The 12,938-nt window shown below is 34.1% G+C and overlaps 1 protein-coding gene across 1 annotated transcript; it reads left to right on the top strand.

Annotated features, from left to right (window-relative positions):
- Positions 1-433: 433 nt before the first annotated feature.
- On the top strand, positions 434-1,093 carry LOC113324994 (uncharacterized mitochondrial protein AtMg00810-like). The gene is made up of 3 exons (XM_026573246.1): positions 434-534; positions 597-889; positions 1,023-1,093. The coding sequence occupies exons 1-3, from the start codon at positions 434-436 to the stop codon at positions 1,091-1,093; spliced, it is 465 nt and encodes a 154-aa protein (XP_026429031.1).
- The last annotated feature ends 11,845 nt before the right edge of the window (positions 1,094-12,938 follow it).

Raw genomic sequence — 12,938 nt, 5'->3', positions numbered from 1 at the left:
TGTTTCATTAACTCTTTACTTCACTGCCTTGCACTTAGAGAGTAGCTTAGGAAACTTCAACTTACACACACAAGTCTCTATGGATTCGACCCGTATTTGCATTGTTCTACACCTCGACACCGTGCACTTGCGGTATTAGTTTGTGACTCTTTTAGAGAGCCACCAGTAACTAGCTGGCTACATTATGGAGGGGAAGGAGAATGAAGTATACAAGCTAAACAAAGCTTTGTATGGTTTGAAACAAGCACCAAGAGATTGGTATACAAGAATAGATTCTTATTTTCTCAAGAAAGGTTTTACAAGATGTCCACATGAGCATACTTTGTATTTGAAAGATGATGCTCTTGGCAATCATATTATAGTGTGTTTATATGTGGATGATCTCATATTTACTGGAAATAGTTCTGAGATGATCAATGAATTCAGGGAGGATATGGTGAAGGAGTTTGAGATGACAGATCTTGGTTTGATGTCTTACTTTCTTGGTATTGAAGTACAACAAACTGAGAGAGGAATTTTTATTAATCAACAAAGGTATGCTGAAGGAATTTTGAAGCGTTTCAAGATGGATAATTGTAATCTAATTTTAACACCAGTAGAAGAGAGATTGAAATTGACAAAGATGGATCAGGAGAGCTTGTGAATTCAACAGACTTTAAAGGTCTTGTTGGATGTTTAAGATATTTGACTGCTACAAGACCTGATCTCATGTATGCAGTTGGGTTGGTTAGTAGGTTTATGGAATCTCCTAGACAATCACATTTACAAGCTGCAAAACGTATTCTGAAGTATGTAAAAGGAACAACAAGCATGGGAATTTTTTATACTGTCTCAGAAGATCCAAAGTTGGTTGGTTTCACTGATAGTGATTGGGCTGGAGATACAGAAGGTAGAAAAAGTACATCAAGTTATGGTTTCAGTTGGGAACTAGTTTTTTCTCTTGTTCATCTAAGAAGCAACAAGTTATTGCATTATCTACAATAGAAGCTGAGTATATATCTACTAGCAAATGTGCTACACAGGTTGTATGGTTAAGAATGATGCTGAAGTCATTGTTTCAAGAACAAACAACACCAACAACAATAATTTGTGATAATAAGTCGATAATTTTACTAACTAAGAGTCATGTGCTTCATGGGAGAAGTAAACACATTGATATTAAGTATCATTACATCAGAGAGCTTGTTAATAACAAGGAGATAGTTGTGGAGTTTGTTAAAAGTGAAGAGCAAGTGGATGATATTTTCACCAAGTATTTGAAGTCTAACACTTTCATTTACTTGCGTGGAAAATTTGGAATGATTAGCAAAGAGTATCTTGGTTTAAGGGAGGATATTGAAGAATAAACCAAGATACTATGAAGAAGACAGAAGGGATCAACAAGTGTTGTTGATCCAATAGTATGGATCAACTATGAGAGTTGACAGAATGTGGTTGGATCAACTGGTACAGTTGACACGATGTGAATGGATCAACAAGTATTGTTGACACAGTGGTGCGATATTTAAAAGTTTACTTGGGTTACAAGTATTACAAGTTTTAAGAGTTTGTTTACGTGATAATTGTCTAGAAGTTTCTTTGTTAGAGTTTGATTATGTTAGGAAAGTCTTTTTACTTGAGAGTCAAGTTTGTTAATCATATAAATAGGTTGTTGAGCCGTGAGTCGAAACACATCAATTAAGAGAAGTTTGTTTGATTTTAGTTTTGTGTTCTTTCATTAAGTCTTTGATATCAGATTTTCTACAATTATTGAATATGGAGGAAAACTTTTGCTGTTCCCAAAGAAACAAAAACATAAATGGGATAATTAAGAACAACATAATGCAGTTGAGATTCAAACAGAAAGTGTAGTTGAGATTCAAACAGAAAGCTTTTACTATAAAGTCAAGTGACTCTAAACTGATATTTGTCATTGTACATGCAATTCTAGAAACTGATATCCTACTTGGTAATATGAAATCATAATCAGGTTTTGGGACATCTATCAGTTCATGCATCTAATCGAGATATTATATTTAATCAATCTGCGGGGCCCCTGAGTAGATCCATCGGCTGCTTGTGGCACAGTCAAGAGTTTAGGAGATCTGGAGAGTCGTATTCGTCCAAGAAGTGCAAGGAAGGAGCCATAACTTGTTTGAAGGCCTTGATATTATACCGGATTTCCACCAATGTAATCTTCAAAGGGATCAAATATCAGAGTATAGAGTATTCTTACAATTGGGCTTTGAATGTGAGAATAGGCAGCAATAAACAATAAAAATCTGAGGTTTCCTCATGCAATCACTCGCTTCATTGTGCAGTTTGGTGAGGCTGCTGTTATTTTTCCCTCTGCTCTTTACCCTGGACCTGGGTGTTTATCCTTTTTGGGTCCCCCTAATTTTCGTATAATTTCTAATTTTAAATTAGTAACATAATGACATGAAAGTTAACTATTTATGAAGCAAATCTTTTTTCTTTTAATTATTGTCATTGATCCTGCTTCTCCACTTTTATTTCTAGATCTAAACAATCTCTTAGTCCCGAATTTACTAGGCAATAGAAGATTGGGTATACGTGGTTTACAAGTCTGGTAATTCCCTAAACTTGAAGTCTGGGTTTTTCCATTGGTGTTTTCTCATCGACTTATCAAGATTTGTTGTTTTAACGGTTTTAAATAAGATATCGAGAAATGAAGTTGGTGGAAAGTCTATTAATTTGTTTTTTAATGTTGTTATACGCTGTGCCCAAACAGGAAACCATATTATACGTTCTTCTTAACAAGAAAACTATTTCAGAAATAAAAAGGTAAAGGGTAAAAAAACAAAAAAAAAACTCATTTTTAGAAGAGAGAATGCATGTTATTTTATTGGACAAATGGACTACAAACTAACTAGATTTATATTCATGACATTTGTCATAATTCCTACTATAATGTCATTAAATTAGTTCGATCCCCTCGTCTTTCGTGCATAATATTGTATTATTGGATACCAAATGGAATACAAAGCCATTTATCTCGCAATAGTTCGGTCTCTGACTGCCAGTCATCTTCTTTTAGTAGAAAATTGTCATTAGAACCATATTGATAAGGTTTTGAACTTCCAAACTTGAGTTTGCTTTAAATTAGATATTGAGAAATGAAATAGGTAGATGTAAAGGGTTATCTATCTGTTCTTTAATGTTGGTATACATTATGCCTAAACAGGATACTGTGTTATATATATATGCCTAACAAGAAAACTATTTCAGAAATAGAAAGGAAAAAAAAATCCTTTTTAAGGGAGAAAATGCATGTTATTTCATATGACAAATGGACTACAACAAACAAAATTTATATTGTGACATTTATCATAATTCCTACCACAATGTCACTAAATTAGTTAGTCTCCTCATTTTTCGTGCATAATATTATACTTTTAGATACCAAGCAATAGTTTTGTCTCTGATTGCCAGTCATCTTCTTTTATGAGAAAACTGTTATTATAATAATTTTGGAACAATTTTTAAACTTCCAAAATCGAGTATGTTTTAAATTACATATTGAGAAATGTAATAAGTAGATGCAAAGTGTTATTTATCTATTTTTAAATGTTGTTATACGTCTAGACAGGAGACTGTGTTATGCGTTATGCCCAACAAGAAAACTATTTCGGTAATAAAAAGGTAATACGTAAAAAAACAAAACAAAACTTCTTATTGGAATAGAGAATACATATTATTTCATAGGAAAAATGGACTATAAACTAGCCAAATTTATATTCATGACATTGTCATAATTCCCACCAAAATGTCACTAAAATAGTTATATCTCCTCATGTTTCGTGCATAATATTGTACCTTTGGATACCAAATGGAAGACATAGTCATTTATCTCGTAATAATTTTGACTTTAACTGCCAGTCATCTTCTATTATGAGAAAACTGTCATTACAACTATTTTGGAACAGTTTTTTGAACTTCCAAACTTGAGGTTGTTTTAAATTTGATATTGAGAAATGAAATAGGTAGATGCCAATTACTATCTATCTGTTCATATACGTTATGCCTGAACAAGAAACTGTGTTATACGTTACACCTAACAAGAAAACTATTTCAGAAATATAAAGGTAAAAAGTAAAAAAAAAATAAAAAAAAAATTCTTTTTAGGGGAGACAATGCATGTTATTTCATAGAAAAATGAACCACAAACTAACCAAATTTATATTCATGACATTTTTCATAACTCCTACCACAATGTCACTAAATTAGTTAGTCTCCTCATTTTTCGTGCATAATATTGTACCTTTGGATACCAAATGGTAGACAAAACCATTTATCTCGTAATACTTTTGTCTCTGACTATCAGTCATCTTCTTTTATAAGAAAATTGTCATTACAACTATTTCAGAATAGTTTTCGAACTTCCAAACTTGAGGTTGTCTTAGATATCGAGAAATGTAATGGGTAGATGTAAAGTATTATCTATGTGTTATTTAATGTTGTTATACGAGACATGAGACTGTGTTACACTTATGCCTAGCAAGAAAAATATTTCAGAAATAAAAAGGTAAAAGGTAAAAAAACAAAACAAAACTCATTTTTAGAAGAGAGAATGAAAGTTATTTCATAGGACAGATGGATTACAAACTAACCAAATTTATATTCATGACATTGTCATAATTCCTACAACAATGTCACTTATAAATTAGTTGTATCTCCTCATTTTTCGTGCATAATATTGTACCTTTGGATACCAAATGGAAGACAAAGCCATTTATCTCGTAACATTGACTGCCAGTCATCTTCTTTTATGAAATTTTTTTTCATTATTAGAGCATAGATCGGTTGAACCCACCAAGCGTTGGTATGTCAAGTTTGGTTGTCATATATTTGTGTGTCAGAACTCATCTAAGAGTCGCTTGATTATATACTAGAGTAAACTTCGTTTAGGTTAGACTAGAAAGTCTGGGAATGTTCAGACATAAAATTATTACTTTGAAGACCTGAAGAGTGTGAAGAAGTAGCGAACTACAACGAAGACATCATCCTTCATCTTAAGGTTAGTAATATTGACTTGAATTGTTTCATTCCTAATGTATTTTTCAATGCGTGCTATATTGAAAACATAACTGCGAAGCTGTATATATTGTACATAGTGCATTTATTACTATACTAGTGAGACATGATCATATGATCATAGTATTAGGGAATTATACTATGAAGTATAATGCTTATCTTTTAAACTTCGTAGATATGACATCGACATAATTGTGTATATATTGTTACGATTATGTGAATGGGTTATGGTGAAGATTTCATCATAGGAAACAATGTTTTACATTCGTTTAAAGGAAGTAATTCATGAACTTATTTCGTGAATCGAAAGGGAAATCATTAGGCTTATTGGTCAAGCTATTCATTGCATATCTTTGGATGATCAATATGTGTGAGTTAGTAGAACCGATCTTAACTTTGTTATGTATCTTGGTATAACTAATCACAATACCTAACTTAATATTTGGTATGACTGGTTTTTATTAGTTGGTGTTAACCGATCCTAAGTAATCACCATGTGATGGTATGATCGATATTTGTAATTGGTGTGACTGATCCTAGTAATTGGTGTAACCTATCCTAGTAATTGGTGTGACCGACCACAAATGTCGTGTAATCGATCCTTGTAATTGGTGTTACCGGTCCTGATAACTGGTGTGACCGATCGCAAGCAATACCATGTGTTTATGAAACCGATCCTTGTGATTGGTGTGACCAATCACAAATATTTCCATATTGAGGTATAACCGATACTAGTGATTGGTAGAACCGATTCCCATGTATTTGATTTGGTATCTGATCAATCACATAGTAATCTTGGAATACAGGTGAACCAATATGAAACTTGTCTGGAAGTGTGGTATAACCGATTCTAAGAATATAAATCCATGTAAATATGAATAAAGATTTATAGTGAAAAGATGTAAACATACTTTGAAAACGAACAATAACTCTTATCATTTATTGTTCAAAGATATTTCTTAGTACTCAAAGAAATCTTGCACCAAAATTAATTGAAAATCTTTTAATTAAGATTTTTTGTTTTATATGCTTTAATTACCGGCAATTAAATGTGTATCTCTAGAGAATAATTATTAGTAATGTGCATTTACTAATTGGAGATTTTTTATTGAGATATTTCAGAAATATTAGACAAAACATTTACTGGAATTAGGAAAATCGAATTTTTTTATTCATTGCATATCTTGAGAATATTTTCGGTTTTGGAAATTCCTTGGTGTCCAAACATCTTTGGTCTATAAATACCTAAGTTTGCATTTCTACCAAACTATCCCAAGATCCAGGAAAACTTTATCTTTTTGTTGTTTCTGGTGGAGCCCTCTATCCGGAGAGGAAAGTACCTTAATTAGGAGGAATCTCTTACGACCGCTCGTTTAAAGACTTTTGTGGGATCAAGAAGCTCTACGAGTACCGTTGATGGGAAACTGGATAATTGCAGTGTTATTAGTTTTCAATTGATTTGATTGACTAATGGTTGTTGAAACTTTGATTGCAGATAGTTTGTTTATTCTTCAGAATCTTCTCTTCTGATATAGGATTCACTCAAACTAGAAGTATTGACGGGAGATTTAGAACTATTTGTAGAAGTAAAGACATCTTGTGATAATCCATTGTTAAGAGACTCCGTCCCGTGCATGGTTAATCACAAGAGATTCAAGTGGTGTTGTGCAGGTTGTAATTGAAGATGTTAGAGCATTGCTCGGTTGAACTCTCATGCGTTGCTATCTCAAGCATGTTTGTCAATGTTAGTGATCAACACTATAAGTCTTGATTTCTAGACTATTTAGATGTCTCGGACTAGGACATAGATTGTGTAGTTGAGCTTTATACTTCACGACGTTCATCATTTGAAGACGAAGAACTACTAAGGGGATCTTTTGAAACTTCATCGACAAAAGGTATGTGGAGACTGAAACTTATCTATCACTTGGAAAGTCTATTTCTACTCTATCTCCTATATTGAGTAACAAGTCGTGTTACGATATAATTTCTATTATACACATTTGAGATTTCGAGCTGAGTTTAAATCGCTTAGATATTTCTCGGAACATGTGAGGGAAAGCTTTCGATTCGACCAAATTCATCTTACATTCGTGACGAAAAACTGAATATGATCATATGAAAATTTCTAAGTAACATCTTACATGGTTTGTGTGATACAATCATTTGGTGTAACCTTGGAATGTTTCACTATGATAATTTCAATAACTTGAAAATTGCTTTGATGAAAAATAGTTTGTGAATAACAACTATATAACATCCGGCTACCAAACACAAGTCCGGCTACTCAAGTAGTATGCGTACCCATGCGCGTACTGGCGTGACCAAACACAAGTCCGGCTACTCAAGTATGCGTACTCGTTTGCGTCCTTGAGTGGGTTACTTTCTAAAAATCGGTTGCATAAATGAACTTAAACATTTATATAATAAGGATTGCAATAAAACCGTGGATATAATGTTCATGAATTGATTCGAGTGAATCAAACCGATTTTGTCTCGATTGTATTCTTGTATACTTCTATAAGAATATAACAATTGAACGACTCTTTAACTAGTTTCATTTGAGTCATATGAACTAGTTACGGTTAAGATGAATATGGTTGATATGAGAGTTATCATATGGCTAACTTCGGTTGGCCATTGTTGAGCCAACATGGTGTACATGTTTGGGTACGGTTCTTAAACCTAAATGAGGGTACATTTCATTTGTATGTAACAAGCTAATTTCGATCTAACGGTTGAAAGATATTAGATTGGTTGAATCAGGTTTTTCATCTAATCGTGAATAATGAATGCTTTGTTACCAAGGTATCTTAGATTGCAAACCCTGATTTGAAAACTATATAAAGGAACTATAGCAACTGGGAAACCTAATCCCCACACCTCCTCTGTGTTACTAGTTGCATAAACTAGAGTCGATTCTCCTTTAACCTTAGGTTTTCCTAAACCTTGTAGGTTAACAACTTGAAAGACTTCATTGGGATTGTGAAGCCAGACCCAACTATTTCTCTTGTAGTTGCGTGTTCTGATCTTGCCTGATTCTATCGTTTGAGTACTATGTTCTTTGAGATTTGCTCGAGATTAATTTCTCCGATAGGCAAGATAAAACGTGATCATAAACATCTTTGTCTCATCGTTTATGATTCCGCAATATCTAGTTTCTCCATCATACGATTTAGATTATTGTGAGGTGATTGATAATACTAGGTTGTTCTTCGGGAATATAAGACCGGTTTATCAATTGGTTCCTGTTCACCTTGATTTATCAAAAGACGGAATAAAAAACTCTTGGGTATTTCTGTTGGAGACAAATTTATTCAATCCTATAAACTTTTCTGTGTGAGACAGATTTGTTTATCAAGTCTTCGACTTTGGATAGTAGCAACTCTTAGTTGTGGGTGAGATCAACTAAGGGAATCAAGTGCGTAGTATCCTGCTGGGATCAGAGACGTAAGGAGCGCAACTGTACCTTGAATCAGTGTGAGATTGATTAGGGTTCAACTAAAGTCCATTCCGAAGTTCATTGGTAGTAGGCTAGTGTCTGTAGCGTCTTAATACAGTGTGGTGTTCAAACTGGACTAGGTTCCGGGGCTTTTCTGCATTTGCGGTTTCCTCGTTAACAAAATTCTGGTGTCTGTGTTATTTCTTTTCCGCATTATATTTTGTTATATAATTGAAATATCACAGGTTGTGCGTTAAGATCAATCAATTAGAATATTCGGCCTTTGCTTGTTGATTTACATTGATTGACACTTGAATATTGGTCTTTGGTACCGTTCAATTTGTTTCACATAATAATCAAGCTCTCGGATTTCTATCTGTTTGATTTGTTGATTATATTGTGAAACAGAGATATTATATTAATACTCTTTGATATACTTTACTCTATATTGAGTCTGACTGTCTAGTTCATTCTCTAGAAAGTGTATTGTAGTAAGTCCTCTTAGATTTCCAAACGAATTGTTGGGTGTGGTTGTTAGGCCCCCGCATTTTCAATTGGTATCAGAGCAGGAAAACACGTTAAAGACCTTATAAGTATGTGTTCATAGCGATCTGATGATGGATAATATCGTTTCCAAAAACGCTTCACCAAGAAAGTATAAACTCAACACCAAGCATGTTCTTGCAACCATTATTAAGGTTGAGAATCCTGATTTAAAAAACCTCATCAATTTTCCTTGTCTCAATAAACATCTCTTGATAAGAATAGTTGAGGATCTTGTTTGCGATGATAGAATCAAAAAATCTGAGGTTCAAGAATGCTCTGAAGAGGTAGTTTATCTCCAGAATAAGTTAGATGAACAAATCCAGATCAACTTTGATCTTATTTCAGAAATTGCAAAACTCAAGGATTTGAAATCGGTAAAATCATCTTCAATGGGTTCAATTAACTCCTCTAATTCTTCGATAAAGAATTGCCGTAAGACAGACGATAAACGAGGCCTAGGATTTGTGAAACTTGTTTGTGCTCAGAATTCTTCGAACAAGATTAATGATGTTGACACTTATTTTTTTTGTGGTTCTTATAATTACTTTCAACATGCTTGTTTACCTTTTAAAAAGGGTTTTTTACAAAAATAGACCTGTTTTTTTGATGCTTTTCAAATCTATGCCACTTTTTTTATCTATTGCTAAACTAGGCAAGTTTTGACCAAAAGTGATGGATGGAAAGTTAGCACCGTTAGGTGCACTTAAAATGACAAGATAGTCATTTGAATCGGTTATTTCGACCCAACCAGCTACTGTGACTCTTTATATGTCATCACCCAGTGCGTACGTGGCACAGGTTACGTGGCAAGGCCCATGTGGCACTGCTTACGTGGCACTGCTTACGTGGCACCCTTATCTTCTTCTACATAAATCATAAATGAACATCTCCACAACCACATACTTCTACTTCTCTTCATTTTCAAATCTGAAAAATGGATGGTGGTATGAATGAAATTTATCCCATTTCAGAACTTGCATTGTCTTACAAAAGCATTCATTCATCCATTCACAAAAGATAACCAAATTGAAACATAAATAGTATCAACCATATTGTTCAGATCCAGTCACAGAAAAAAACAAAAGAGACAAACACAAACATAGAATCCATCAGACTTTCATGTACTTTTTTGGTTTCTTCTTTCCCTTTGGATCTGCAACTGTGAAGGTGACTTTGTTGTTGACAGATCCAACATGTTGATTAGTCTGATTGAAAGCAGGTTGAGAAGAAGCCTTTCTATTTCTCCCTTTTGCAGCACCTTGTTTTGAAGATTCACCAACACATGCTTTGGAATTGTTTTGGTTCTTCATTCCATCCTTAGCAGTAGTAGATGCACCTGCAGAAGCACTAACAACCGGTTTCTTTCTATTGTACTTCCTTTTTGGTGGTTCAGGGACATAAGTAGATGATGTTGAGCCATCAACAAAGGTTCTAGGTTTTTCTCCCTTTGGATTCTTTCCAACCTCTCCACCAGCACAAGTTATTGCATAGTGACCATAAACTCCACACTTCTTACACTTTCTCATTTTCTTCACACTTCCAGCTTCATCATAAGAAGGAATCCTCTTCTTCCTTGGCCTTACAGTTTTTCTTATGATAACAGGAGGATTAATGAACTCTACCAGTATATTCTACACAAAGAGAGGAAGAAAGAGAAGATATTTGTTAAGATATGAAACCCTTAAAGGTTGTGTATTATATAAAGCATGTATGAAACCCTAAAAGAATCCAAGAATCTTTGTTATTATTAAATATTTATTGCACAATAATTAATATATTTTTATTTAATAAAACTAATGGTCTTACCCAGTCAATTTCAGCTGATAGTGGTTCAAACTCTGGAGCATATGTCTTTTTGTAGTATTCCACATTGTATACAGGGTCACAGTAGCTACAACATGAAATCAGACAAGCATATCCACAAATTATCAGTTTACAATCAAGATTGAGCAAGGAAAAACAAAGGGAACATAACAAATCAAAACATTGGAGTGAAAAGAGAGTGTGACTTACTCAACCCAGTTTGGTCTCAATGGTGTTAAAGCAACTATAGCATGTTGACAGGGAAATCCCCTCAACTGTCACTGCTAACAACTACAACACTTTTTGGAAAGATCCACAACAAACACAGCATCATGAACACTCCTGACCTCATACACCCTTCTCCTTACATATCCAGTTAACTCAAACAGATTATTTAAGTCCCGCATCTTTGTAATCAGCTTCATTGCCTTTGGAACTATCTCACCATCCTGCCAGTTTTCACTTTCATTCCTCCTCTTGAAGAAAAGACCCATCACCAGTTTATTATACATTTGTGAAAGTGTAATGATTGCTTATCTCTAAAGGGCTTAGCCATGTTGTTGAAAGACTCTGAGAAATTATTGTTGATGTGCTCATACTTGCTGTCATTTGAGAAATGAGACCTAGACCAGCTTTCAGGTTTTTGATCTATGAGATACTGTGCAGCTAATTCATCCTCAGCAAATAATTTATCCATGTGTTGCTAAAAACAAACATGACATAAATAGTATCAAACTCATGTATGTAATACTTGAAATTACATTATATTGTTTTGAGAAATGAGCATACCTGATAGTGTCTCTTCTTGTAACATTTGGCAGCATTCCAGAAATGAACATGTAAGCTGTATGACTTGAAATACTTCTTGAAATTGTTCATCAAATGTCTGTCAATTTATCAATAAGAAACAGTTAGTCATTGAACTTATATTATTAGGAAATATTAAGGATATAAAAAAAGGAAATGCTGAAATGTATGTCAAGTAAAAGTTAACCTGAAACATAATCTGTGCTCATCCAAGCAGAAGTATTTGTCATAAGCTTCACTAATCCCCTTCTGCTTGTCTGATATAATGGTGAAATGCAAGTCTTCACCCAGTATAGCTTTCAAGTCTTTGAGAAAAATCTTCCAGTTCTCAATGGTTTCATTCCTACACACCATTATACCAAGAGGTACTAAACCATTCTGACCATCTAGACCTGTTGCAACCAGTAACACACCACCATACTTCCCATACAAATGGCAAGCATCCAATCCAATGATTTTCCTACATCCATCCAAGAATCCTTCTATAGCAGGCTTGAAGCAGAGTGTCATTGACAAGAATGTGTTGTATGTGCTTCCATATGAGAAACTAGCTACACTGCCAGGCATTTTTTCCTGCAATTACAACAAAGTAATGTTAATGCCATATAATTTGTAATATTAAGTCATGTTGCTCTAATTAAAGACAAACATTAACAAACAAACAAACAACAAAACAATTAATGTTACCTTCACCATTTCACAGAATGCAGGAATTTTCTTGTACTGCTCCTCATAGCTGCCATGAAGATTCTGCAACACAATATTTCTTGCTCTCCATGTTGTATGGTACTTAATGTTAACTTTCATTGTTTTGTTGAACTCATTTGCCAATGACTCAGGATCAGGGATTTTGTTTTTGTTACCAAGAGTCTCCAACCTTTGCATGTATCAGTCAGCTACAAATTCTGGATTTGCACATCTGTTCTCCCCTTTAACATTTCCATTGCATGTGTGCTTCACATTCCAACTTCTCAGAGTAAATATAGTTCCTTCACCCTTCAAAACTCTTCCATAAATGAACATAGGACACTTGGTCTTCTCATGATGAATGCACTTCACCCTAATCTTGTAGTTGTTTGAATATTTAAAGTTGACCTGATGTTTATGATTCACACAGTAGGCCCTCAAATGCTTCTTGAAAGCATTCTTGCTGATAAACTTGCTTCCCTTCACTAGGCTGTAAGGATCCACTTGTTCAAAAGTAATTCCCTCAGGGAACATCTCCTCATCTTCCTCATCCTTAAAATGTTGTGCATGCTCTTCCTCAAACTGTGTGTTATCATGAGGCTTTGAACATTTAGGCTTT

The sequence above is a fragment of the Papaver somniferum genome, chromosome 11 (assembly GCF_003573695.1).
Source record: "Papaver somniferum cultivar HN1 chromosome 11, ASM357369v1, whole genome shotgun sequence".
In the NCBI taxonomy this organism is placed as follows: domain Eukaryota; kingdom Viridiplantae; phylum Streptophyta; class Magnoliopsida; order Ranunculales; family Papaveraceae; genus Papaver; species Papaver somniferum.
This window is presented reverse-complemented; position numbering and strand designations above follow the sequence as displayed.

Excerpts from the sequence above, each read along its gene's own strand:
- LOC113324994 (XM_026573246.1), top strand. The coding sequence starts at position 434 with ATGGTGAAGGAGTTTGAGATGACAGATCTTGGTTTGATGTCTTACTTT. Across the intron at positions 535-596 it reads ATTTTTATTAATCAACAAAG|TAGAAGAGAGATTGAAATTG; the intron begins GTATGCTGAAGG and ends TTTTAACACCAG. Across the intron at positions 890-1,022 it reads TTGGGCTGGAGATACAGAAG|GTTGTATGGTTAAGAATGAT; the intron begins GTAGAAAAAGTA and ends TGTGCTACACAG.